At 57.6% G+C, this 27,711-nt stretch overlaps 3 protein-coding genes across 7 annotated transcripts in view; 1 reads left to right on the top strand and 2 right to left on the bottom strand.

Moving 5' to 3' along the window:
- Positions 1–3,216: 3,216 nt before the first annotated feature.
- Hes3 (hes family bHLH transcription factor 3) lies at positions 3,217–5,791 on the top strand. The gene is made up of 5 exons (XM_027398375.2): positions 3,217–3,813; positions 3,986–4,134; positions 4,253–4,348; positions 4,427–4,508; positions 4,896–5,791. The coding sequence occupies exons 2-5, from the start codon at positions 4,075–4,077 to the stop codon at positions 5,261–5,263; spliced, it is 606 nt and encodes a 201-aa protein (XP_027254176.1). The 5' UTR covers positions 3,217–3,813; positions 3,986–4,074; the 3' UTR covers positions 5,264–5,791.
- A 997-nt stretch (positions 5,792–6,788) lies between these two features.
- Positions 6,789–17,391, bottom strand: Gpr153 (G protein-coupled receptor 153). The gene is given in 7 exon segments (XM_035439363.1): positions 6,789–8,802; positions 8,805–9,264; positions 9,616–9,800; positions 10,199–10,391; positions 12,274–12,703; positions 13,010–13,492; positions 17,239–17,391. Coding segments are annotated over 6 exon segments (1,893 nt in total). The 5' UTR covers positions 13,366–13,492; positions 17,239–17,391; the 3' UTR covers positions 6,789–8,533.
- Positions 17,392–19,725: 2,334 nt separating this feature from the next.
- Positions 19,726–27,711, bottom strand: part of Acot7 (acyl-CoA thioesterase 7) — an 87,027-nt gene continuing 79,041 nt past the window's right edge. For all 5 annotated transcript variants that reach the window (XM_027398369.2, XM_027398372.1, XM_035439364.1 and 2 more), the window contains one exon: positions 19,726–20,129. In XM_027398369.2, coding sequence (XP_027254170.1) covers positions 20,031–20,129 — 99 coding nt within the window. In that variant the 3' untranslated portion in view covers positions 19,726–20,030. The remainder of the gene's footprint in view (positions 20,130–27,711) is intronic.

A 27,711-nucleotide genomic window follows, 5' to 3' on the forward strand; every position in this document is an offset into this window, starting at 1 on the left:
TGGTAAATGATGTGTGATTTATGAGTACATCGGCCCTCGGTGCATAAGTCACATTGCACAAAGGGGCCGGGTAAATATTTAAAGATTAGAGCCAGCTCGGGGGAGACACAAAAGGCTAGGACAAAGAGAGTCTCTCTGAATTCACTCTTCCTAAGCTGGGCTGGCCTGGGCAGTGTTGATGCACTCCCTGAAGTCCCAGCCTTTGTCCCCTGAAGGGCCCTTGGCTGCTGTACAACTCAAAGTCTCAACACTGCTAAAGAGAGTTAAACAATTGCAGCCTCTCCAGCCCCATCTGGAGACAATCAACTGAGTCACTCCAGGGCCTTTGCTGTGCCCTGATATTTAATTACACACAGCAATCCCTGCGTCCCACTTTGAAGTACATCTGCTGAGGGGAACAGGCTTCTTCCCCCAGTTACCGCCAGCGCCCACAGCGGCCTGTGCCAGGCTCATCATTTAGCATTGGTTTAAAGCCATAAGTGCAGGGAAGAAGGGCTTGTACCACTCAGGACCCTGCTCAGGACCCTGGGCAGCCAAGGGCTGGTGTCTGGGATAGGAGGTGGGACATTAGGTAAGGCTCTTGTTTGGGGGCTTCAAACCCCATCTCCACTTTTGGTTCCAGACCCATGTGTGCCTTTTGCCTAAGTAGAGAAAGCAAATGTGAAAGACACAAAGGCACCGACTGGGTCATTTTCACCCTCCGATCCCTCAGTGTGAGAAAGGGGTGGGGTGGGGTGGGCTGAGAGCAGACATTTTTCCTTGGATGAGCAAAAGGGGCCCGGGTTTCCCCCCTTGCTCCTCCTGGGCCTGTACTCCTTTCCAGGTACCTTGGGGACCCTGAGTGCTCAAGACAGAAAGGGAGTTGATGGCCTACATCCTGGTTTGCATAAGCAGGGTTTCTAAGTTGGTCCATGACCTTCCCGGCAGTTCAAAGTCAGTCTGGTGCCCAGCTTGCTCAGAGAGGGTAAGGTGAGCAGCTGTCTCTCCTCACTTCTGGAACCATTCTCTCTCTCCCTGGTGGGTCTGCCTGAAGGTGCAGGTGAGACGTCCCTTCTGGACAGATGGAACACCAGTCTTCAGCCTGAATCTCTTCACCTGTCACCTTTTCCAGTGACCTTGCTGGCTCTAACTTAGTGGGAGAAGAGGCTGCCTAGAGGACAAAGCTGTAATGGAAGCTACTGATTCGGAGCTGGAGGCGAGATAGGGTGTGGGGAGAGATGGAGGGGTCCCTCCTGGCCAGGAGCTTGCACAACCCTCAGCCACAGGCTCAAGCGTTGGGGCGTGTTTTATAGCGGCAACGGAAGGAAAAGCTGGGAAGTCCCCACAGGTAGAGAGAGCCCTGTCCAAGGACCCGCCCATGGGTAAGGGGCAGTAGAGTCATGATGCAGCCGTAGGCCTGTTAAACAGATCCTAGCAGCGAACAACCGCTGTGAATCCGGTCGTGGCCCCGTGGCGGGCCTCACTTGCCCCAGCCAAAGCAGAACATTGCAGATTAGTTCATTTTGTGGTCAATTTTCCACTACCTAAGAAACGCTTAGCCACCCACATGAACGGCCCCACCCAGTGCAGCCAGGATCCTGGGCATAGGCTTGTGGTGATGGCCTAGACAGCGGGGGGGGGGGGGGGGGGAGATAGGGCGGGAACGAGAGAGGGGGACTTTATAGTGACCCTAATTCTGGAGAGGGGGCGGGACCAGCACCCAGCGCCCCGCTGTGCGCCGGGAAAGCTGTGCGCAGAACTATTGGTTTGCTAATGCACAGACTGAAAGGCGCGGGCAGCAGTTTATGGGGAAGTATTGTAATTACAAGACAAACTGCCCCCGCTTCTGGCTTGGCTTGAGAGCGAGGTGGGTGGAGGAGGGGACCCGTCGAAGTGAGGCGCGCGCACGGCCTCCCTACAGATGTGCAGCAGCTGGAAGTCAGTGCGCCGCGGGGAGCCGGGAATTTGGCCCCCGAGAAGGCGGGCGCGGGCGCCGCTTTGTGCAACCCGCACAAAGCCCTTAACACTCGGCTGCCCCCTTTGTGCCGAGCCTCCCGCCCGCCTGCCCCGCGGCGCCTTTGTACCGGGCCGCCACCTCCCCAAAGCCGTAGCTGTAGCTAGGCGCACGGAGGCAGTTCCGGCCCGGTTGGCCCTGGCGCTTTAAAGCTGCCCGGCGCGTGGCAGCGCTCGCCACTGGGCTTCAGCCCGGTCATCAACCCAGGGTACAAACCTACCCGGATCTGGTCCACCCGTCCTATGGCGGCGGGGGGAGGGAGGGAGGGGCAAGAGAAGGTTCCAGAGTTCTGGTCGCCTTTGCCCAGGCCTGAAAGGGAGAGGGCGGGGCTCGATTCTCCACGCTGCTTGGCGCTTGGAAGCGCACCGACAAGGCCCATCAATGCCCAGAACGGGGGTGGGGGTGGTGTGGGGAGGGAGTGGAGGGGTCAGAAAGATGCCCGATTTGGGGGCATCTTGACCCAACAATGTCCTCTTGAGGCCCTACAGAGGTCATTGTTTTAATTTCTTGACCACAGAGAATGCTGTAGGATTTGCGCGACTTCCTATGGCCTCATAGGCACTGTCAGGAATGCCACTTCAGTCTCCTGGCTCCCAAACCAAGACCAGGAGAGTACAAGAAACAGAGTTATCTAGGTTTGAACCCAAGAATTTCCCTGGAGTCAGCCTTGTCAATGACAATCCTGTGGGAGTGGAGTGAGGGCATAGCACGTGGTCCCAGAGCCTCCTGTGTCCCCACAACACAGGAAATGGAAGCTGTGCAAGGACATACAATGAAGTCTGGACCTTCCTCAGAGCCATCAGTGGTCCCCACCCCAACTCCCGAGAAGGTCCACAGGAACTGAACCCCAGTTGCTGGTGCGCTCTCTCTCTCTCTCTCTCTCTCTCTCTCTCTCTCTCTCTCTCTCCCCCTCCCCCTCTCCACTCCCTCCTCCTCCTAGACAGGGTTTCTCTGTGTAGCCCTGGCTGTCCTGGAACTCATTCTGCAGACCAGGCTGGCCTCGAACTCACAGAGATCTGCCTGCCTCTGCAGCCTGAGTGCTGTAATTAAAGGCGTGTGCCACCACCGCCCGGCTCAGGTGTTTTTCTCTTAAAGACTGGCCCTTCACCATACTTTTTTTTTTTTTTTTTTTTGAGACAGGGTTTCTCTTTATTGCTTTGGAACCTGTCTGGAACTCACTCTGTAGACCAGGTTGGCCTCGAACTCACAGAGATCTTCCTGCCTCTGCTTCCTGAGTGCTGGGAGTAAAGGCGTGTGCCACCAACGCCCCCCTTCACCATACTTAGAAGCCTGGAAGCCCAGGGCTGGGGGTGGGGTAGTCTGCCTCCTAGCTGGAAGTCTCTATACTGGGTCCTATCAGTCAATACTCTAGTGGCTGGGTTCCTGGAAGGAGGAGGCCGTTGCGGCCCAGCCCTGCGGGCGGGCTGCATGCTTTAATGGGACACATGTTGCTGCGTGGCCCCCACAGGCCCTGCTTGCGACTGGCTTTGAGCAGCCACAGGCAGAAAATTGCTACATTGTCCTGACATTAGGGCGAGTAAATCAGCATCTCAGCGTGGCAGGGCGTGAAAGGCATGGCTGGCCAGCTCTCCTCATCTGCAGCGTCTTCATCAGACCTCAGGACACCCAGGGCTCCATCCTCATCACTCAGGGTGGCACGCAGCGCACAAAGCTCCCGGTGACATTGGAGGACCACCAGAAGAATATTGGGAGATAAGACGCAGCCGGGACTTGACAAGTAGAGACCGTGGTGAGGTTCGGACCTACAGTAACTGGCTCAACAATGCCTGGAGAGGATGGCTAGGGAAAAGTCTTCAGTGGTGAGTCAAGGAAGAGAAAGAAAAAAAAAGAAAGAAAAGAAAAGAAAGGAATGCTCGGGGGAAGCAGGAGGCATCTTGAAAGCCTGAGACAGCCTGGGTTATTGGAAAGGGCCCCATAGAGGGACATAGGGACAGCTCCCCTGCATCCCGTTTCTGTCCCCTCCCCCTCTAGGTTTTGCCAGTTTCAAGAGCCTCATTGACATGTAAACGAGGTACCCCTATAAAGGCAATGCAGTCTACTGTCTCTGCAGACACCACAAAATGGGCACTGAGCCCACATCGAGGGGCAGCCCCAGTGGTTCAGCCAGCAGCTTCCGAAAGGTCTGGTGTCCTGAAGGACATGGGATAAGAACCCCTGGGGCGGGAACCCCTGGGCTGGAGGGAGTGGAGCCCTGGAAAACTAAGGCCTTCCCTCTAAAAGCTACTGGCTGGCCCACAGATCTCCAAGCCTCTGATGGAGAAGAAGCGCCGTGCACGTATCAACATGTCCCTAGAACAGCTCAAGTCTCTTCTGGAGAGACACTACTCGCATCAGGTAAGACAGGAGAGAGAGGGAGCGATTGGTGCCGCCCTTCCCCAGTCTGCCTGTTAAGAGCACCTTATGGCTTGGCAGATACGGAAGCGGAAGTTGGAAAAGGCTGACATTCTGGAGCTGAGTGTCAAGTACATGAAAAGCCTTCAGAGTTCATCGCAAGGTAGTGAAGGGAGGGCTTGAGGACCGACAACGTGGCCCTGGGAGGGGCATGCGAGAGCTAGCCGTGAAGTCTTGGGGCTAAGCATGGCGCTGTTTGCCATGGGAAACTGAGGCAGGAGGATGGAGAGTTGGAGAACAGTCTGAGCTGTAAAGTGATAGCCTGGGGTGGGGTGGGCGATAGGTAGAGAGGAGAGCTGAAGTGAAGAGCGAAGCGAGGAGGGCCCACCACCCGGAGTGGACGTGGGGAAGGGCAGCTAAGGCCTGCCTGCCTGGCTGTGGCGTTGCAGCCTGTGTGTGAACTAGCTGCGCCCCACCCGGGAGACCATCTTCTCCCTTTTATTCTCCACATCTCTTCTCGACTATTCTCTCCTCCCCCTCCTTTCTCCAGGACTCTGGCCAGTACCCAGTGGGGTCGACTACCCGTCTGGCTTCCAAGGCTGCTTGCCCGGTGTGAGCCAGCGGCTTCGGCGCGGAGGGGCTAGCAGTGGCCTGCGCTGCCCCCTGGTGCTCGAGCGCAGGGCGGGCAGCACCACGGACAGCGCCAGCTCGCAGGCGCTCTCGGTTCTCAGCCCCTGCCTCCCGGCGGTCTGGGCTCCTCCTTCCGCTGCAGGCAGCTCCCAGGCCCCGCTGTCCTCACTCCCTCTCCCTAGGGGTCTCCCTGAGTCCTCTACCGGCGCTCCAGCGCCACAACCAGCGCCAAACTGCCAAACAGAGGAAAGCGCCAGACCCGGGCTTGGGTTGTGGAGGCCCTGGTGAGGCCTAGGCAAAGATTCAGACTCAAGACCCTTCCCCCACTCCCATCACCCACGGTCTAGTCTGGAGACACAGAAACTATTTTGGGCGCATCCACGGTGACTACAGGGACCCTTTTAATCGGTGGCCTGGTGGGGCTGCGGGAAAATCCACGCAGCCACTTCTGGATGGGATCTGCACGTCTAGGTGAATTCACCCACTCCAGCCCCACCCACCAGCCACACCAGCTCCCCTCCTCCCACCTCTAGCGGAGCTAAGAGGGGACATGTGGGCTGTGTCCCTTTCCCAGGGACCCAGGGCTGGCAGCCCGCCCCTGCCCCCCTCTCCACGGTTGCGTCACGGTGGGAAGGTCGCGGTCGCCAGCGGCGCAGAGCGGACCCCTCGCAGCGAGGAGAATCGCTGCCCCGCCCTGGTCCATTCAACCGGCCTGGGGAGCTCTGTTCCCACGGGCACAAAGCGCGCCGGGCCCCGCCCTGCCCCGGGAGCGAGAGAGCGAGGGGTTCCCATCCCATCCCATCCCCACCCAAGACCCTCTCCCCACCCGCCCGGTCTGCGCGGGGCCACCCTGCGAGCGCGTTCCCCAAGACCCTCCGCAGATGCCCACGGCTGTGGGGCGCTGGCGCAGAGCACCGGCTCCGCCTCTAAGGAGCATGGCGAGCTCGGACACCGCGTCTCGCCACCATCTAGAGTCCCGGGCCCCACCCATCGGTGCGTGGCGCTGCCAGCGCGAACCTCGGCCTTCTGCAAAGCCGGGTACCCGAGACCACACAGTGCCTCCGGAGCCCCAGACTCGGAGAACTCTGCGCCTGTTACCATGCGCCTGCGACTAGGAGCGGGAGAGATCAGCTTTTCACTCCCCGGCTCCCGTCGTGGGCCAGCCTGGGGTGCGGCACGTCAGAATTCCTAGCACCTCCTGGTACCAATATGCAAATCTGAATAAGACTGGGTGTGAGCACACCACGAATACCAAATACCTTAGGGTAATATCAAGTTTGGGGTGGCTCTTGCCCTGCGGATAAACACGCTCTGGTCTACTCAGGATTCTCCGCAGTCTCTCCCACACTAACCCACCCCACACAGCGGGCTATCTAGAGCAAGGACCAGTACAGAGCCCAGCCAGCGCTGGCCATCTCAGGAGGCCTCTGGTCAGCTAGCTGGGTGGGAGAAAAGCCAGGACTTTTTCCTCCTCTACCGCTAGGTGGCGGCCTCTCAGCGAGGACCCGGAGATTCCACTGGAATCTTGAGTGAGGTCTCAAAGGGCACACCCAGTCCTAGATGTACTGAGTCAATAAATCCTGGCCCCAACCACAGGTGCCAGGTTGCCACCCGTGACAGAGGACATTTTCTCTGGCCAGTGGGCTTTGTTGTGGGCCCAGGTCTGTCTCCCTGGCCAGATGGGACTGCAGCACCTGCTTGGAGGGACGGCAAGTACACTGGCCTGGACTTCAGACTCTAGACGGAGAGAGGTTTGCGGAGTAGCTGGGTAGCCCTGGTGAAAACAGGTTTCTGCAAACCAGCCTCAGAAGGCTGTGTGCAAACCATGAGGAAGTTTTTTTATTGGGTCCTGTACAGAAGAGAAATGCTGTTTTTCAAAAGTCTACAAACGAATCCCTGACTCTGGGCTGGGCGGTGTTATGTGGGTAGCGCTCTTACCAGTAACCCAAGGCCAAGGTCCTTGCAAGCATCAGCAAACAGGGAGCCTGAACCAGCAGTGGGAAAGAGTCCTAGGCGTCTAGGGTCCTGTGCTTGGGGTTTGCCCTTAAAGTTCTGTAAAAAGTAGGAGTGACTTAAGAGGACTATGTGTCCATCACAAGTATTGCCATTGAATACAAAACTGTGAAAACCCAAGGTGATAAACTGACGATTTGAGGCTAGTGAGGGAGACAGTGGATAGCATGACATCAGTCCCTGAAGGCACAGCAGCGGAGAGCCAGAGGAAGCTGCTCCCGTGTCCAAAGATGGACGGCCTGCAGTCCCCTGCTTCACTCATCTGGGGTGGTTCATCGTTCACTTACCCCACAGCCAGGCACTTCAGGGACCTCTGAGGCCTAGGATAGAGCAGCCACCCACCCCACACCCAGCTGGACTTGGAACTCTGTCTGGAGAGGGAGAGGAGATGGGCCTGGCCATTGGGCAAGGAGACCGGGGCTCTGTGCTGGCCTCGAGACCATCTCCAGGTCCCAACACAGCGGCTCTGCCGTACCCTGGCAGCGGTACCCACCCCCAGCCTGGGTATCTCCTGGGAAGAGCTATGTCCCTGGTGCAGCCCAAGCCCAGAGAGAGGTCTGCCCAGGAGACAGCCAAGCCCTCCTTTGCAGTGAAGGAGGGGTGCAGGGCTTTGTCTGTGTGGGTGAGAGGCAAAGCTGGAGATGGGCACTGAGACAGCGGAGTCTGCTTCCATTGCTTTAGCTCCCCGCACCAGGTACCCACAGCCTCCACGGCAGGACCACAGAGGTGGCCGACATAGCAGGAGACAGGCAATGTGGTGGAGTCTCCAGCATGGGGACACCAGTGGGGGTCAAGGTGGCTGTTATACCCATGGTGTTGTGCTTTAGCTGAGGTGAGTCTCCAAGAGGGCAAGGGTCATTGAGACGGGGAGGCCTCAGATCTGGGGGTCATGTGTTGAAGGCTGACCCTCACAAAGAGCCCTAGGCTACCTCTCACACCTGGTCCATTCCAGGACGGGGGTGGGGGGTTGTCTTCAAACAGCCCTGAGAGATGTGTCATGATCATCCACTCATCAGAGACAGGGAAACTGAGGCAGGTCACAGGGTAGCCTGCTCAGTAGACCTTGTTTGGGTTCTGAAGCCCTCTGTGCTTACAGGCGCTCTACACGCCACACCCTAGAGCTGAGGCAGGTGCCGTGCGAGTAAAGACGAGTGCTGTCCAGTAGCTTCTGGCCTAAGCTTTTCCGAGAAGGGACTTTTGTCCTTTCTCATGGTGGTCGGATCTCAGGGTCCCCTGTACACCCCAGCTTAGCCTCAGAGGGCTGGGGGAGATGTACTAAACGTGCAGGTGCCACTCACTACAAAGGCACAGCCTGTCCCTTCCTGGGAGATGCCGTCCCCAGCAGCAGGTCGGTGTCCTGTGCAGCCATTGCCCCTCCAGGTGATGTCAGAAGGAAGGAACCATAAGAGGGGCGCAGAGTCCACCATCCATCCACCCCTAGGGCGGGTGGCACTTGTCCACGCGCCTAACACACGCGGTGGCATCTTTGGTGCTGTGCCTGTCCCATCTGTATGGCGTCTCTGGGAAGGACCCGGAGGGCCGGCCCTAGGACGCAGAGCCCAGCGAGTCCGAGTGCAGCGTGACATAGCCCGAGGACCCGGAAGGCGAGCTCAGAAAGCTGCTGGTGCTGCCGCCGCCCGCCGCGTGCAAGCCTCCGGGCTCGCCCCACGACGCGCTCAGGCCGGTCTGCAGGGGCCCCGCGTGTACGCGCGCGGCCCGGCGTCCGTGGCTACGTTGCGCACGGCCGCCAGGGGGCGTCGGGGCCTCGCCAGGCTCGGTGCCGTCGGGGGCGGCGGGGAAGGGCCGCGCTGGGGCGGCAGACGTCGCAGGGCCTGCGGCTCGCGCTCGAAGGCGGTCAGCGCGAAGGCGTCCGGCAGCAGCGAGGCCGAGGCGGAGCGGATGCCGGGCCCCGGGCGGCGACGCGGGCTGCCGGGAGGCGAGTCGTGGGTGCCACGCGGGCCGCCGTCCAGGGACGAGGGCTGCAGGGACAGCAGGCTCTCGGCCGAGCGACGGCGCGGGCGGAATGGGGGAGCATCCTCAGCGAAAGCCAGCGGGCTCCCGCGCCGCCGGTCGGGCCCCGCGGGCAGCATGAGGTGCGCCAGGGCTGCCAGGTCCTCGCCGGAGCTCCAGCGCGGCAGGAAGGAGGGCAGCGGGACGGCCGCCCAGACGTCGGCGTCGTCGTGGGAGAACCGCCGTGTGGGCGGGACCTGCGAGCACCCGGCCGGGCTGAAACGGGGCTGCCCTCCTGGAAACCCGCACCGATGCCTCCCCGCGCCCTGCAGAGCAGTGTGTGGGTCAGGGACTAGGGCCCCCTGGATCGGAGCTTTGAGAGTTTGGGGCAACCTCTCTAAACCTCGCTGGCTCGGTGTTGACTGAAGCTTGGGTCAGTTGGGGGGACGTCTCATGGGACGGTTCGCAGCACAGACACCAATGGACCCCTCTTGCAGAGCACCGGGCTGGGCCCACCCACATGGACTGTGACCCCGAGTCAAGCTGACAGCCATCCACGGCCACTGATGTGTGCGTGCATGCGTGCATGCAAGCGAGAGAGGGGAGAGCGAAAGAGACGGGGGAGGGGGAGAGTCCACCACAGACTTAGGCGGCCCCTCTGCTGTGCTGCAACCTACCTGCAGATACTGCATCCGATCCTCCTGCAGTGGTCGCAGAGGGTAGAGCTGGGGTAAGCCTCCCTCTAGGGCAGAAAGCTCATACTTGGCCATCCTGTCCAGGGCCACGAAGTCACCTCCATAGCTGTAGTCAAGGGAGCGCTCCAGTACCAGGTCGGGGGAGATGCTGCCATCTAGGCTGGTCTCTGCTGGGTAGGACAGAAGCATAGCACCGTGAAAACGGGGAGCATCAGGAAGGTTTTAGGGATCCCCATAAGGAAGGGAGTGGTTTGCGGGAAGGGCAGGCAAGGGTTACGAGTTCAAACCCCAGCTACAGCACATGTTAACTGTGAGTCTGAAGGCTGACACAGCTACTTTGCTCCTCTGAGATTTGGGTTGGGAACTTCCTGGGTAAATACCCACGCAGGCTGACAGCTCCTGGCACACAGCCTATTGCCACGGGAATATCTGGTGGCGGTGAACAGGGTCACCTAAGTGCCATGTGGTGGGGGTATACCAAATGACTACTTCAGTGACACCGGGCGATCTCACCCAGGTGCTGCCCTCTCCCTCTCCACAGAGGCCACCCCGAGGCCATCCTTACCATTGTCAGAGTCCTCGTCATTGGCCATAAGGGCCATGCACTTCTCCCAGACTGCCTTGAGGTCTGCTCGGTATCGGTCACAGGTCCAGAGGAACACTGGCAGCAGCAGGGCCTGGGCCACAGAACACCACAGGACACAGAGCACCATCCAGGGCGCGGAGGCATCAGCCCGCAGGCTACTGAAGCTCACCACCTGTGGGCACAGGGCTAGGCCTGGTCTACAGAGCCCTCCCTACAATGTCCCTCCCAGCCACAGCTGCTCCATCTGCACCACAGAGCCCATAACCTACTGTCCAGAGGAAGGCCTAGAAAGAAGGTGGCTGCAGAATGTCCCAGGTGAGGAAAAGGGCCACTGAGTGAATGAAGACAGCAGCCCATGTCCACTCTGAGGGCAGCCCAGCTGTGTGTATCACCCACCCCTCAGTGTTGGGCGGCAGCCTCACGGGTGCCCATGGGGTGATGTGACATGGGTTACTGTTCCAAAGAAAGAGGCCAGGAGAAACAGCCTCAAGCTTACACTTTTCTGTCACTGTCATATCCTCCCAGGCCAATGGTCCTTAGCTCTGCCCCTACCCACAAGATCAGCCTCCAGAGGAGACCCAGCGGTCAAAGAGCTCTTCCTAGGGTCCCCTCATCAGCTGGGAAAGGGTTTAAGGATGCCACAACAGAACAAAACTGGGCATGCCATGTCTGTTCTGTGATTTGTGTAATCCTTGGAAAGCAACTGAATTTCTCTGGGGCTCCATTCCCTTGTCTGTGAAGTGTGCTAGAACACCCACACTACAGAAGGCAAAGTAAGGATACTTTTTTAAAAAACATTTTTTATAGTTTCATTTTTTAAAAGCATTTATTTTTTATGTGTTTTGCCTGCACGTATGTATGTGTATATGTGTGCTTATGGATGGTTGTGAGCCACCGTGTGGATACTGGGAACCAAAGCCAGATCTTCTGCCAGAACAGCTAGTGTTCTTAACTACTGAGCCATCTCTCCAGCCCTGAGGTAAGAATTGCCGATAATGTTTATGACAAGCAGTGGGCTCCATCAATGGCACCACTTCCCAGCTCTAAGAAAATGCTGGGGCGGCCCCTCCTCTAAGAAAGGCCCATCTCCATCTTTCCAGGGTTCTGGATGCTCAGGCTGCTTTCCTAGCTCTCACCATTGACCTGAAGGAGCACCAGGCCCCACTGCAGATGAGCACCCTAGAGTAGGAGGGGAGGGTGGCAGAGCGAGCCAGAGACACAACACAAGTCCTTGACGGTGAAGTGGTCACTGATCTGGCCCCTCTCTGGTTCTGTGTCCTGCAGGGACAGAACCCTCCTGGCTGTGTGGGCAGGCTGCCTCTGGCCTGGGCTCTTGTCTCTCCAGGAGCCCCAATGAGACTCCTGGAGCTGTTTACTGAGTGTAGACTTCAGTCTTTTTAAAAAAAATATATTTTATTTTTATGTGTATGAATGTTTTGCCCGAATGTATTTCAGTTTGTCCTATGTGTGCCTGGTGGCTGAGGAGGTCAGAAGAGGGCATCAGACCCCCTGGAACTAGAGTTAGATACAGTTGTGAGACACCACGTAGGTGCTGGGAATTGAATCTCGGTCCTCTGCACTGAGCCATCTATCTCTCCAGGCCCCGACTTCAGGCAGTGGGTTAGCAGGGCCTTCGTCCAATGAGCCTTTAATTCGACCTCCTCCAGTCCTTAGGAAGAGATGCAATGCAACTTCAGAGAAGACATTGGGAACCTGCCCTGTGCCAACTCAGTGTCCCCTACCTACCTGCCACATCCTGGGACCTGGGCAGGGGAAGGCAGTGGCATTGCTTCTCATGGAAAGGGCCTGGGGTGAGGGGAGGAAGTACCTCTGCAGTATGACAAAAAGACACGAGTCAGCTGACAGGGGTTCAAGTCTCGTCACACCTACCCTGACTTTGGGCAAGTCATGTAACCCTCTAAACTCTGCTTTCCAAATTCGTAATAATTCACAGCTGAAGTCAGGTTTGAAGCTTCAGCCGCCTGATGGCCAGTCCCTAGGCTGTCCTAGAAGTCACATCCATGAGAGGCTCCCTACCCAACGACCTCACCCACCAGCACAGGGAAGCCCATGAGGCAGTCATAGATGACCACGATGGTGGCCACCAGGCCTGTGATCTGCAGCGAGGTTTTGGCAGGCTCCGAGCCGTCAATGGAGGAGCGACGCTTGCCCTGTGTGTCCTCCACCACGATGGTGGGCACAGTGAAGGCACGGCGGTCAGCCCGGTGCCCCACCTGCGTGGCCAGTGTCTGGAAGAGGGCAATGGCTGTGCAGACCACGCCCATGGCCACGCTGCCACCCACCAGTAGCAAGAAGCAGACGCCGAAGCCAAGGCCGATCTCAGCCACGATGAACCGGCAACCATGGGTGTAGAAACGCTCACTGGTGTCGTGCCAGCCAACGGCAGGAAGGGCAGACAGGATGAAGGACACCATCCAGATGCCCATGACTGTGTGTACCGCTTGCTTCTTGGCATTGCTCAGCCTGGCACCAAGTAGGGCAGGACAGAGAATCCCGGTGTTACTCACTGGCCTCTAAGGGACCACAGAGGGTCCTGACCACCCGTCCCCACTGACCACAGTCTGCCCACAGCCAGCACAGCAGGGCAGTGTCCCCCTCATGCACCCGTCCCTCTGGCCTGGCGTCTCTGTACTGAGACACTCGTGTTTAGCCATGAGCACCTCCACATGCGGGCCCCAGCAGCCCTGGACTATTCCAGCCCTCATGTGCTCACCCGTCCTGGCACAGCGCAACCACATACACAGACACGCCAGACTGTCTTGTGCTCACCGGTAGTTGACTGGCCAGCGGACCATCCACATGCGGTGGTAGGAGATGGACGTGACGGAGAAACAGGTGGCCAGAGTGAGGGTGTAGAAGGTGGACACGAAGACCTTACAGAGACCCTCGTTCCACTCGTAGTCGGGACGCTGCCTCCGCAGCTGCACAACTGCGTATGTGGCAATGGGCACTGCCACGTTGAGCATGTGGGTGGCCGCCAGCGTGCAAAGCAAGAACTCCAGAGGCTTCCACTTCCTCTGCTTGGCACCCACACTGAGGATGCCCCAGGCATTGGCCAGCAGCGACAGGCCTCCACACACCAGCCAGCCTACCGCACTGCCAGGCAGCCGCCGCTCATCACTCATGGTGCAGACCGGAGCTGGCGACTGGCTGTGGCATCCTTCCCCCTTCTCCTCTTCCTCCTCCGCCTCCTCCTCGCAATGCAGCAGCCCTCACATGTGGGGGCTTGGCGATGCCAGGGACCACAAGCAGCTGGGGAGGAGGCAATGAGCACCCAGTGAGACATCAGACAGAGTCCTCGAGTGCCGTTACTCATGTGCTCTGACTTACACCAGGCTGCTGTCTCAGAAGGATCTCGTTACTTACTGGGCAGGAGGCCCAAGGGGCAGTATACAGGGGTGTCAAATAAGTGCACATTCCCTCATTTCCACTCACTCATCATCTGAGCTTCCTTTTTAAATTTTCTTTTTAAGATTTTTATGTACCAGTGTGAGCCTGAATGGTCTGTGTACTGTACGCATGCAGTACCGTCAGAGCCCAGAGGAGGGCATCAGATCCCCTGGAACTGGAGTTACAGGTGAGGTTGATGAGGTTGCTGGGAACGACCCAGGTCCTCTGGAAGAGCAGTAGTGTTCTGAACCGCTGAGCCACCTCTCCAGCCCAGAATCAGTTTTCTTACAGGTCACATGTTCACTTATAGTCTCAGGCCAGGCTGGGCCCCAAAGGACTGCCATCTCTCTTTGGATTTGAGTGTTTTGCTTGTATACCACGTGTTTCTAGACCAGGAGAAGGTGTTGGGTCCCCTGGAACTGGAGTTACAGACAGTTGTGGGCCACCATGTGGGTGCTGGGAATTGAACCTGGGTCCTCTGCAAGAGGACCACTGAGCCATCTCTCTCCTCAGTCTGGGTTTTTAAGGGACAGGGCCTCACTATGCAACCCTGACGAGCTTGGCACTTGTGTAGGCCAGGTATGTCCTAGTTTTGTCTCACTGCAAGCCCTCTTACCATCATGTGTTGGAAAATCCCCACACAGATACCCCAAGCACTTTGACCTTTGTTTATCCTGCCCCCACCCTGCACCTCCCTTTGTCTTCTCTGATGCCCCAGGCGATGTGTGAGGTAGAAATAAGATGGCCACCACTCTTGCACCCACCCTGGGAGTGGGTAGACATTCTCTCACAGTGGGGCTCTACACAGGCCTTGGCACAGCCAGAGACTGTGACCAGAACTGCATCACTGGCTGTGGCGCCAGGCAGGCCCCCCACCTGAGGAGAGTTATGCTATGTCTGTGGGGAGGCTAAGTGATCAGAAAGCACATGTCTACAGCCTAGGACCCAGGTATCACACAGTGGGTGTTGTGAGGGGACAGCGGCATGCTGGGAGCTAGGTCATATGTCCAGTGGGTACTGTGAGGTAGCAGTTAGCACCATGTCCTCCTGGGCCTGGATCTCACCCAAAGTGTGATATGGACTAGTGTTGGCCTGGAGTCATTCCAGAGCCCAGACCTTAATTGCAAGGAACTGCCAGTTGCCTTCAGATGGGAGTGAGGGACAGACATAGGACCCTGGGCAGGTTAAACATGCAGGGGAGGAACCAAACACTACCAGAAGGCTGGTTGGCAAGTCCTTCCCACCCCTCCCTCTTCTAGCCTGCCAGCTCTCCCAGGCTCCCTGTGTGGAGCACTGCATCTTGGAGCAGGCAGCCTGGGGACAGTCCCCAAGCTCAGTGAAGGCTACCTGAAGTCCCCTCAGCTGCACTACCCAACCTACCACACATCCAGCCTCACACAGTGCCTCACACAGTGCTGGGATGGATGGGCAATGGCAGCCTTAGCCGAGATCCATTCCCAGCTCTCAGGCAGGAAAAACCAAGCTGTCCTGGACAACTCAGCAGACATTCTCTGCTGGCTTGTCTGTGATTTCTTCAAAAAACGTTTTTGACACAAGGTCACTCTATGTAGCCTTGTCTGTACTGGAGCTCACTGTAGACCAGGCTGGCCTTAAACGTCCAGGGATCTGCCTGCCTCTGCCTCCCCAGTGCTGGGATTAAAGGCGTGCACACCACACTCAGCCCTTGGCTATATAGTTCTTTTCACCTGCTGTGGATTCTTTTCATTTGCTTTTGTGTGTCTGCCCCAGGCCTGCCCAGACCCTGACTCAGGGGAGGGTCTATTGTAACCTGCTGCAGGCAGGGCAATTTCTGCCCAAACATTTATTAGGTCGATGCTTGCAGAAACTAGTGTGGGCAGCAGGGTGGCCCTATGCGGCTGTAGCCTCCACCACAGTGCCTGGGTCTGGCCAACCTTCTCAGCTGCAGACTGGATGGCTACAAAGGTGTGGGAGAAAGAACACTGTGGACTACTCAGGAAGCTGGAGTCCAGCCCCAGCTCCCAGCTCGTTACTTGATACCTCTGCACCTCAGTTTTCAGGTCCAGAAATCAGACACAGCAGTGCCTTTCTTGAAAAGAGTTGGTGCACTCTGCCAGGCAAAGTGCTGAGTGGGGCCGGAGGCACAGTGAGCAGTCAGGAAACACTTGCCCAGGCCAAAGCAGAGAGAACATGGAGAATAGCCAAGCCTGCGGCCCTCACCCAGGCTTCAATTCAGTGGTCTACAGGGCAGAGGGCTGTCGGTGGGTAAGGGAGGGAGAGAGGAAGGGAGGCTCCCTTCTCCAGCATCTTTAATGGGAGAGCTGCTGCCATCCCCATTTCAGAGTCATTTTAATAGAGGCAGAGAGAGATGCCATCACCTGCCAACATCTTTACGTACCCGAGCCAGGATTCAAACTGCATTCATCAAACACAGAAGTCGTGGTCTGAAGCCCTTTTGAAAAGTACCCAACAAGGTACTTCACTGCTCCCAGAAGCAAGGTCTGTCTGAGATGCTCGTCCCTGCATACATCCTAACTTTGGCAACTGAGGTCGCCTCCAAGCTGAGGGCAGCTGAGAGGAAAGGGCCAGGGCAGGCCATATTTGACCCCGGGAATCCTAGAGGCTGTATTTTGGGAGGGGAAGAATGTTCTGGAGTGTTGAGGGGCAGATATCGGATCTCTTTAAGTGAAGAGGCGGTGGGGACTCGCTGTTGATGCCCACAGATGCTAGGGCAGCAGTCACTGGGGGCCAGATCCCATGGGCTCCATCTGGGTTTGGCTGGGCTCCTTCTGCAAGCACTCCGAATTTCCAGAAGGATGCTTCCCACCTCAGGAACCTCAACAACTCATCTTCCCCAAGGCAGGACACAAGCAGGTCAGACAATCTAGAGACCCTCCCAGGCCTTTAAGCCTCCTCCCTCCGCGGGGTCTGCGGGGAGGGCCAGGTCGTGACGTCACGGTCCAGGGCCAATAAGGCCGCGCAGCCCCAGGGCTGTATTGCGCAACAAAGAGAACCCAGAACTTGAAAGGATTCCCCGGGTTCGGCTGCGCCCACCCGTCTCCGAGAAGCCTACGCTTCGCGATTTCTCCTCCTAGCGGGCCTTGGTCTACCAAAGGATCGCCAAAGGCCCAGGGGGACGGAGCGCAGTGCACGCCCCTTGACACCCCACTTATGGGTCTCCCGGGGCTCAGATGGTTTCTTTACCCACCCCTAAAAGGCGCAGCCCCACCGGTCTGACCCTTGTGGTTCTTCCAGTTCCCAGTCTCGAGGGTGCGTCCAAGCGACGGCTGGGAAGCCAGCTCGAGGGTGGGACTGTGCCTCAACCCGCACCCTCAGTTTGCGTTGAGCATAGGGGCCTGGGACCCACAAAGCAGCCACGCCTGCCCGCTGCGAGCCTCCAAGGACTGCGCCGCCAGCCCTGGAGGCGGGGAGCCGAGGGAGAGGCTGGCTCGGAGAAGTTACCGTGAAGGTCCCCAAGTTGGTGGTGGTGGGGCGTTCTGGCCCTAAAGGCTGCCCACGGCCACTCCGACGGACCCCGCGTCCCACCAGGTGCTCGCAGCGCCTCCTTGTCCAGCCCTCCCGCCCGGATTTCCCCTTCGGTCCCCCTGGGCCGGGGCGGCGAAGCTCACCCAGCATTCGGGCGCCCGAGGCTCCAGCTCGCTGCTCCCGCCTCCGGCTCCTGCTGAGGTTCCCGCGCCCTGGCACTGAGCGCCCGCCGCCAGGGGCCGCGGGGGTGGCTGGCGGCGGAGCGGCCGGCGGGCCGGGGCATCCTGGCGGCGGCTGCCGATAGCCAGATCGCAGCGCTGCGCTCGGCCCCGCCGCCCGCCCTCCCTGGGCGCCGCCTCCGCCACGGCCGCGCTCGGCTCCCGCCGCTCCGCTGGCTGCGCTCCGGCGGCCGGGGGCGGGGGGCGGTCCAGGGCGCATGCCTCTGCCGGGCCTCCGCGCCGCCCCCTGGCCGCGCCCCGCCTTCCCGACCGCATCGCGCTGGCCCCCCACTCCCGGCAGCCACGTAGCCCCGGCAGCCGCAGAGAAGCCCCTTAGAGCGCGCCACGGGACCCGCCCACGCTGGGGCCTCTTGGGTCTGGGTCACTCGCGCAGCCGCCTCTAAGCCGCCTGGAGTTGAGGGGCGGGGCTCGCAGGCCAGAGAAAGGGGAGCTTCGACATGGAGAGGACACAGGACAGGGGATATGGGGAGTCAGGGAGGAAGCCATGTCAGATGTCAGCTCTCCCGACAAACCAGGGACAGGATTCGTGCGCCTGAGGACTAGCGGCTTCTAGGAATCTAGAGTAGCAGGAGGCAGTGTTGGGCCAACCAAAGATTCCAACTTACTACTTGTGCCTTGGGCGCTGCTGGGAACAGTGCAGGGACCTCAGGGTTGCAGGGTGACTGGCCCTCTTCCATGGGTTCAGCCTTGTCACCGGAGGTCTGACCAACCAAGCTGTCTGGTAGAAGCCGGGATCTGAAGCTTGATTCCCGGCTCTTCCTCCCCTCCTGGAATCCACCTTCTGTTAACACTTCTAGTGGGCTCAGGCTTGTCACCCCTGCAGTCCCCGGCTCCTGTGCAGAGAATGTTGTCCTGTTCTCCCTGGCAGCTCTTAAGACCTCTCCAAGTCAGAGAGATCTTCCTGGTCCTCCATCCAGTAAACACAAATGACAAAGTCTTCTGGACAGTCTACTCAGTGTTGTGTGGGACAGGACCATCTTTATCCTCCCTGGACCAGAGAGCTCTGTGCCCACAGGAAGGTGGGTACCTAGGATCAGACCCACATTTACTGCAATCCATAGCTGCCTGGTGTCCTGCAAGCTACCCTTACTTGGTAGCTAATCTTCTGTACCCTGGGGTGCCAGGGTGCACCGATATTCAGGGCTGGGATACCTCCAGGTGTGCCCTCCCACAGTCCCCAGGCTTTCTGGGAGTGGTCAGGGCTCTCAAGCCCTTTGTGGACTGAGTGGCTCCTATGCAGGCAACCCTGGTTATAAATAGACTGCCAGCAGAGGGCACTTGTGATCAAGCATGGCATTTTAATGCTGTGTCTATGGAGGACATGCCCCAGGGAGCCCAAGGCCTAGGTCCTGCTTAGGATGCCATGGCTGGGTCTGGGTTCAAGATCTGTGTTCGTGCTTCCTGCTGGCCCGAGTAACCTCATCACTGCATCAAGGGTGTACTTGTGGCATCCGCTGGAGACCTCAAAGTTGTCTAGGGACCCGAGGGACAGGCAGCGCTGATGTGGCTGTATGTGGAAGAGCTGATCCCCTCCCTACATCCAGGCAGGAAGTAACCCCATCTTCTGGGACCTAGGCCGAGACAGATTCTGAAGTTGAAGCTGCTGGCGGGTATTTCTGCACATCTGGAGCTGGGCTCTTCCTCCAGGGGCCTCGGGAGCCATGTGATAGGCTGCAGCTGTTGGCAGGACAGTTTGCCTTCTCCATGCGGTAGGAAACATGTTTGGGCCGCAGGGAGAAATCCAGGCGCCACCTCTGGCTGTTTGGTGGGCAAGGGGTGGAGTCCTGGCCCCTGGAGAGGTCTTGGTGGCTTTTGTGCACCCTCCCCAAGGCAGCTGGGCCACAAGTACAGACATGTATCCTAACGATGACACAGCTCCTTAGCACACACCCACTGCTACAGACAGACAGCAACACAGATGCATGCACACAGAACCTCACACCACATATGCACACAGAAAAAGACGTGCACACGTGCTCCACCACACACATCCCTACCTGCAGCTACACAGCCACCCCCTGACCCATTGACACTGCCTCCCAGACCCTCATTCCACATGAGCCTCTCCAAGTAGCCCCTGTCAGCAGCGGGCAGATTCCCAGCTGATGTGGTATCTGGACCAGGTAGTACAGATTCTCTGCCCCCATCACCTGCTTAGGCCTTAAGCAAGGAGAGGGACAAGAAGCCCTTGTTAAGGGACTGTACACGAGGCTCAGGCAGCTCCCCACGTGAGCCATGGGGCAGTGGGGTCCCAGGATTCCACTCAGATGCAAGGCCCCAAGTGTACCTCTCTCTGAGCTTTCAGAGCTGGTGTTGGGAGGGCTGAGGCTGCACAAGGAGGAAAGAAAGCAGATCCCCTCCCAAACCTCAGACAAATGACCACTCCAGGTGTCAGGGTCCAGCCAGACAGCAGCTTTATTAGTGGTGCTGGTTTCTTCACAGACCATTCCGTGTGCTCTGTGTCCGTGGTGGCCTTTGGGATGACACTGGGGAGTAGTTACTGGAGGGATATAAATAAAGCTTTGGTGTACAGGTTTCGGGAATAGGGCAAAGGTAACACTGCCACACAATACTTCATACAACACCAGCTCTCAGTGGAAATTGGGGTTTTGGCCAAGGGGGTTACTTCTAAGTGACTGCACATGGGGCTACTGCCCCAGGTGTGTTGACCCCAGGGACAGGAGCAAGTTGCACGCCTAGGGCTGAGGCTCCGTGTGGCCCTGTCGCTTCGCCTTCATCTGCACATAGCGGCCTTTGCCGTCTTCAAAGCGCTTCTTCTCGTCCTCGGTCTCAGGCTGTGGCACACACAAAAGAGGGCACGTTAGAGACACCAGAGAGCTCATGGGGTCTTCCCTGTCCCGGGAGGGTGCTAAGGACCTCTTCCATGGGGCTTCAAGGTGCCAGGCACTAGGAGGACCCCGCCCCACCTTCCACAGCGTGTGGAGACGCAGGCCTGGAGCCTCTGGCGATGGACTGTGGTGGTGGAAAAGTGTGAATGGGCCAAGTGTCACGAAGGAAAGGGATTGCTCCACGCCAGGGAACAACTGTCCAGTCTGTCACAAACGGAAGGCAGGGATGCCATGTGGGCTGTGGCCTTACATTAAGAGCACCAGCATCACCCAGTGGGGAGGGGCCCCTAGCACCCTGCCCTGGACTGTGAGACCCTCAGGCAGTGGCACCTTGGGCTGAGCAACTTAAGCAGCTGGGGCTACAGCATCGGCAGGCAGGACCAAGTGACCAGAGGGACTTAGCTGCAGGCTGGGTTTTGATGGGGGATGTCTATTGTTGTGGCCTGCTGGGACTTCATTTTTAGGAATGGCCTGGTTTCACTATGAACCCCTGGGCAGATGTCATGGCAGCAGCAATTGGGTGGTCACTTTTGAGGTCCCATCTGTCCTGCCTAAAGTTCCATCTGGCACTGCCCTGGCCAAGGAGCTGGGTTTAATGAGCTGTGCTAATTCTGCAGGATGCCATTTCATTGTGACATTATGAGGGTATCTGAAAGCCAAGGAAATGGGGCAGGTGCCCTTCATCCAGGATGACACCAAGTCCTGGCAGCTATTTTTAGGCCTACACGCTTTACAGACATCAGTATATTGGCAAAGGAGAACCACCAGCCAGAGGACTTAATGTCAACTCACACCAAATATTTCCTTCCTCTAGCCATCTCCAAAATTGCTGTCTAAATGTCACCAGGTGTATACTGTCTGGGCTGAGCCAGCTGGGAGCCAATGACAATTGGCTCTGTCCACAGGGGTTCTGGTTCCTGTTTGCGCTGTCTTCAGTGTACACACAGTGTAGCCCTGGCTATCCTGGAACTCCCTCTGTAGACCAGGCTGGCTTCAAATTCACAGAGATCCTCCTGCCTCTGCCTCCTGAGTGCTGGGATTAAAGGCGAGCGCCACTGCCATACACAAGTTGAACTGGGTTCTCCCACATGGGAGAGAGTTCCTCCCAGAGACCAAGTCTCAAATAAAAAGTGTGCTGGGTACTGCTTTTCTGACAGCCAGGGCCTTTCCCAGGCTGGCTTGTCCAGGGCTCAGGGAAACTCTGCTCCAGTTACTCAGGGGTTGCTGTTACTGTACTTCCTGCTCTCTCTGTGGCCTCCACAGCAGGGGGGTGGGGGGGGGGGACAGGGGGGTCGGGTGGGCACTGTGTTGTCACTCATGAGCAGCCTGGCCCATGGTTTTAGCTATGGCTAAGGGTGTTCTGAGTCACCTCCACCTCTGGGCTCTAGCAGGCCAGGATCTCTCCTGACTCTGGCTCAAGGCAGAAGCTTGAGTGAGGAAGAGGTGGACCCAGGGCCAAGAACTCTGTAGGGGGAGGGGCACTGGTTCCCAGTGACCGCCTGGACAGACCAGTCACAGCTTCTACACGAAGCTCTGCACTCCTCAGAAGGCAGGTGACTCACACAGGACCATGCTACCCTTTTTCTCCGGGCAGGCTGGTGCCCACAGAGGGAGGGTGTCTTCAGTCAAGGGGCAGCTGGGAGGACAGAAGAGCTCCAGTTCACCAGAGGCCCTTGGGCTTACTGTCTTTCATACTCCTGCTGAGAAATCCTTGATCTAGCAGGCAGCTACAGTGCGGGAGTCACCTGCCATGTCACTTGGGGCTTCTCTTCCTCATCTTCCTATAGTGGTGCTGCCTCTAGCTTGCTAGGGAGGCTGCTGTTCCTGCACTGGTTCCCAGCATGTACAGGGGTTCCAGGAGGCTCCCACCACTCTCGTCCCTACTCTGACTTAGCCAACACATGACCCTTAGTCCTCACAGGGTAAAAGCTGGTCAGGACTTCATTTTTTGCAGGTGTCCAGTGGGTGTAACGGCGCTGAGAGCTGGCGGAGTTACACTCGTGTTCCACACAGCACTACAGTAGTTATCCTCAGCTCAAGACATATGGGATGGTAACCCTGCCCTCACCTGGGAGGGCCAGGCTGCACCCACATCTGGGAGCTGGACCAGATGCTCAAGTACTGTCCTGAGTGTATTCCCAGAATACCTCATGAGGGGTCACTCCTGAGCTATGGCCTGCCTGTGTCTGCCATCTGTGCCCTGTTGTCCCACAGACAGAGTCCCTCTTTTGGGCCCTCTGGTCATCTGTGCCTGTGGGAGAGGAGCTGCTTTCCCAGATCTTAGGTTCCTTACAGTTGAATTGGCTCTGTGGGGGGAGGGGTGGTGGTGGCACAGGCCAGACTCTAGTGTATACAAAGGCAGAGGCCAGTCTGGTCTCCCATTCCCTGTTGGCTTCCCCTCCTGCACTGGGAGCCTGCGGATGGGGGCTTCTGTCTCATAGCAGAGAGGCCTCTAGAGAGTGGCCTAGCAGCTCCTCCCCTTACAGAGCTCCTGGCCTCAGGTCTAACTCCTCCTCACTTAGGAACTAGAGCCAGAGATAGACGGTAACTCAGAACACCCATTGCCATAACCAATACAGTGGGCAACAGTGACCTGTAAGTGAGCCATGCATGGGAGCAGAGCCCAAGTTTACCTCAGGACTGAATACCAGGTCCTCAGATCCCCAGATCCTGCATACCAGGAAAAGTCAGATCCTCACACTCCCTGAGTGTGTGAGGAAACTTCCTTCCAGGCAATGAAGTTTGAGAGGACTGGGGGGGAGGGGGGCGTGGATAGCTTCATGTGGGAATCACTGCCTACTGAAACAGTATGTAGACACCACACTGGGTGTCATCAGTGTAGGGACAGGGAAGCGGACAAGGTGCCCATGCCCAGCTGTGACAGACTGCCTGTGTCATTCTCTGTCACACCCTCACAGCCTCAACAGCCAACAGGCTTAGTGGCTCCAGAATGTGCCTCCAAGACAAAGGATGTCTGTTTCACTAGGGCACTGATGGTAGGACCCAAGGAGGGCATGGCCAAAGTGTAGCAACTGTAGTGGTCAGGTCAGGGTGGATGGCAAAGCCGGGGCCTGGCATGGGGCCTTGAGGCTACTTTGATGTATCTGACGCTTAATATCGGCAGTGATCTCATCACCGGGCTCTGCCCTCAGCCAAAATGAATGCTGCCTGGTGATGGGTGTGTCGGAGGGTGGCCAGGGAGCATGGCCAGGGCTTTGCAGGAGCCTATGAGGAAGGTGCCAACTGACTGCCTCATTGCTCTCAGTTCTAGGGACTGTGGCTTGCACTCAGTATCCTGTGCTCAGAGATGGGAATCCAAGCAGGCCAAGGAGTCAAATTCTGCCTCACTAACATCCCAAGATGACAAAGGCCTTTCATTTGCCAGCAAGAGGAGACGGCAGAGGCAGGAAGGCAGAGTTGGTCCCATGTGGAAACAAGGCCCCTGGCTCAGAGGGGCTGGTGGGCTTTCCTACTCAGCGACTAACAGAACTGCCATGTCCCTGTTGGGTCTGGAGCTAACGAACAAGACAGATGGCTCCCTGTGCACAGCCCACAGCCACTTCCTGCAGCCTGACCCCTCCATTGGGCAAAGTAAATAAACACACAGTGTTGGTGGTGTTGGCTGTGCTGCTTCCCACGGAGCTAGGGAGGTAGGGAGAAGGCAAAGGCTTTCCCATAGAAGACCTCAGGCTGTCAGCGGGAAGAAGGGGCTGGTGACCACAGGGCCACGGACAGCTCCTGGCTGCTAGAGTGTCCACCCGCAGCCCCAAGCAGGTTCCCCAAGCCACAGCAAAGGCGACTGTGGGAATGGCAGGCACCTGCCGAGTGGGAAGGATGGAGAGGCGACAGGGTGGAGTCTGGGTCCACAGGCCTGGTTGGGAGGTCTCCCACGCACTGTTGCTAGGCTCCCTCACTATAAAGTAAGAACTCTGGGGGACACTCCAGGTATTTCCCATGCGGCCTAGCATGTGTCCTCAGATGTGTTCACATGCATGAGCATCCGTGGAGCCATGCTGCCTCCTGAAACAACAAGCACTCCTGGGGCTGGAGGGTGCTTAAGGAGGCAACCGCCACTAGCTCAAGGCAGTGTCAGGGGAGCAGAGCCAGATGGCCTGGGGGTCACCTAAGTCAGCTGGGCCTGGAGGGCGGCTTGCAAGCCCAAGGGCGATGTCCCACACTGCCTTCTGGATGCTCAGGGCTCCGCAAGCCCAAGGGCGATGTCCCACACTGCCTTCTGGATGCTCAGGGCTCCGCCTGGCACTGAGCGACAAGCCCTTCCCCCTGCCAGGCCACAATCTGCATCTCTCCCTCCCTCCCTCCTCTGCATGTCTTGCCAAGTGCCATCTCCTGGGCCTGCTTCCTCCCGAGGGAAGCCTGTGGCTCCCAGAGCCTCATGCTGCAAACCAAGTGCCCTCCATTCTGTGTTTTCTCTGCCTCAGGAACACACACTTAGAACACAGCAGAGGGTGAGTGGCTGACTCCTACCCCAGCGTCATCAATAGCTTGTCCTTTTTGTAATTAGTCACTGTCTGGTCCAAAGGAGCCTTCCAGTAGTAACGAAACACCTTCCTGCTAGCCTGAGGGACACAAACCTTAATTAGGAAGCCACACAGTCAGCGCACTCTCTCCCATGATCTGCTGGGAGACAAGAGGGGTCTCTGGAACGCAACATGTGCAGGCCATCAGGCCAGACACTGAGACGCACAGGACTCACTGTCTCCTCAGTGAGAAGGACAGAGAGTAACACACTCCAGCTCTGCCCGAGAGACAACCTGACCCCAGCAGGGCTGGGCCAGGAACCCCAAAGGTGGAATGTCAATTCTAGGTCTCCTGCAGAAATCTCATCAATACCCTCGCCAGGGCTTCCTCTTATCTGCAGGGATGGGCTGTCACCTGGCATACATCATTCCCATACGGCTGAGAAATCCCCTGTATAAAGGCCACCAGGAAGCTGCTGGCCGGGGATCAGCTGTGCAGAGGGGAGGAGTCAGCCCGTGAGGGCCTCTCCCATGGGCACAGGCTTGTTAGTCTCTGCAGTCATGTCCATAGCTCCCATATTAGATATCTCCACAACAACAAAGATAGTAAGGGCAGGTCACTGGTTAGGCCCCAGCCAGAGCTGTGTCCTCATTGCAGGCTCTGCCCTGTGGTCTTTCTCATCTTGATGGAGGCAAGAGCTGGACCTGGACCCAGTAGGATGAATCATTGATCAAAACAAGAATGTCTCCCTCCCCCAGACAGGGTTTCTCTGTGTAGCCCTAGGCCAGGATGGCCTCGAACTCACAAATCGATCCAGGCCTGCCTCTGCCTCCCTGAGTGCTAGGATTAAAGGCGTGTGCCATCATCGCCCAGCTAGGAAGTCTTAATCTACACGGGTGTGTATGGTTTTCATGTCCAGATTTGTTACAAACCGATGGTTTGTAACAAACACTGATATGATCTGCCAATCAACTTCAGCAGGCTTGGCAGAGCCAGCAATGCCACAGGCGGGATTGGATGTAGCCTAAGAACCCAGCTCCCCGGCTGGCAGTGGTGTGCTTTCCTAACAGTGGTGTGCTTTCCTGATCCCACGACACACAAGCGGGAGGGCCTCCCTGTATCCTCCCCACTATGGAACCTTTGCACACAGAGCTCAGGAGTGTCTGGTTTGAGAGCCTTGGCCACAGTGCTCTACGATGGAGTACTAACTGTGCTGAGGCTGAAGACTTGGGGGTGGGTATCCTGCCCCAGAATATCTGAGGGGCCTGAGCTGGGCCCCATAAAACATGTCTTAGTGGCCCAGGCCTCACCTTGCCTTCTGCCCTTAACACTTCATTTCTGAGGCAGTAGAGTGAGTGGGGGCCGTGTCACACTCTCCACCCCTGCCTTCTGGAAACCTTCTCGTATGGCTGCCCTTCTGGCCACTGTGCTGGCAGGGTTTACCCCAGCACACAGTGGCATCCTTGTGCCTTCATTGCTCTGTGGCCAGTGACAGGGCAGATCATATCAACTTACTCCACTGGACTGGCCTGAGTGGACCCCAAGAGGGGCAGCTGAGCCTCAGAGGCAGCTCAGCAGACAGCCAGGCACAGTTCCACACACAATGTGTATGTGGTTGCCTGGGTCTGGGGGTCCTCAAGAGACACCTACAGGTGGGAATGCAGGGAGGTGGGTGAAGAGGTTGGGGTGGAGACAGAGGCAGGCCTGGGGAGGAGGAGCATGTGCCAGCCTCCTGGCTCTAGGGACCACAGGGCTCACAAGGCTCTATGTTCCCTCAGCCAGCTTTAGGGTTCTGGCATTTTTTGATCATTAGAGTCATCTTGCACACCCAGAGGCAAAGAGATACTGAACAGAGAACACCCTGGATGTCCTCATCTGTGACTCACTCCTGAGAGCTGGCACAGTGGGGGCCTGTCTTGCTCCTGAGGCTGGGCAGTACCCATGCTTTCTTGGAACAGATGCACCAAGCTGCTGTGCTTTCTGCTTCTGCCAAAGGCTACTGAGAGCTATACACTGGCTAAACAAGACAGAGGCAGATATATGGCCTTGGATAGCTCGGGGACAGTATGGGTGTCCTAACCACAAAAGTGCTCAGCGGTCCTGTGTGTGCCCCACAATCCTGTAGGCTTGAGCATGGCCCCTCAGAGCCTGCAGAAGCCCATGAACTGAGGTGTCCATGTTAGAGAAACTGAAGCCCCTGTCTCTACCCAGGGTAAGAGCCTTCCCTGTGGACCTTCCTTCCTGTCTCCTGGAAGCAGGATGCCTGTCCCTTCTGCAGTGCTGGCCAGGAACTGTAGCATCCGTCCCCCTACCCCCTCGACCCTCTGTGCTATGTGACTGGGATCAGATTTGGGGCCCAAGGAGATGGAGCTGATTGCTTGTCCTGTGTCCTCCTCAGCACAAAGGCTTTCGAGTGAGTTGTTACTGAACCACACAGAGGGACCTCAGAGAGCAGCAACATGGCTGGTAATGGCTCCAGTCAGGTACTAAGGTCCTAAGACAGAAGGGGCAGCCACAGCCAAGGCTGCTTCTACCCACAACCCCCACAGCACACCACAACGGCAGCTCTGAATCACACTGGAGACAGTTCTAGAGGCAGCGCTGCAGCTGTCCAAGGCTGGGGCAGAAGGCTGACAGACCCTTGGTCATATGTCACACCTCCTGGCTACCTGAGGTAGAGGTACCCACTGTGCAGATATGTCCACTGAGGTTGGGAGGTAAGCAGCAGAATGAGTCACAGGGGTAGGACACGGGGTTGCGTTCTGCAGTATTCTGTGTATCTATGCTGAGCCCAGGAGACACAGACCAGAGAAACTGCGTTTCAACCTTTGTGGAAATTCAGAGGCCATGGGATTCAATGTTTCCTCAGGTCAGTACCAGCTGACAGCATGGCCACCTGGGAAAGGCAAGGCACCACATGCCATGGTGGTTCTGAAATCATCTGGGGTTGATACAAAGTACTCTGCATGGAGCCGGCATAGCATCACAGGTGAGCATCAACAGGTTCTCGGGCACACTGTAGGCTCTGGCTGCAGGCCCATTGCAGACA

This window comes from Cricetulus griseus, chromosome 2 (assembly GCF_003668045.3).
Source record: "Cricetulus griseus strain 17A/GY chromosome 2, alternate assembly CriGri-PICRH-1.0, whole genome shotgun sequence".
NCBI lineage: Eukaryota > Metazoa > Chordata > Mammalia > Rodentia > Cricetidae > Cricetulus > Cricetulus griseus.

Bases quoted from the DNA above. Each gene is read 5' to 3' on its own strand.
- Hes3 (XM_027398375.2), top strand. From the start codon at position 4,075: ATGGGCACTGAGCCCACATCGAGGGGCAGCCCCAGTGGTTCAGCCAGC. The intron at 4,135-4,252 runs GTCTGGTGTCCT...GCTGGCCCACAG, and splicing joins CAGCCAGCAGCTTCCGAAAG to ATCTCCAAGCCTCTGATGGA. The intron at 4,349-4,426 runs GTAAGACAGGAG...ATGGCTTGGCAG, and splicing joins AGAGACACTACTCGCATCAG to ATACGGAAGCGGAAGTTGGA.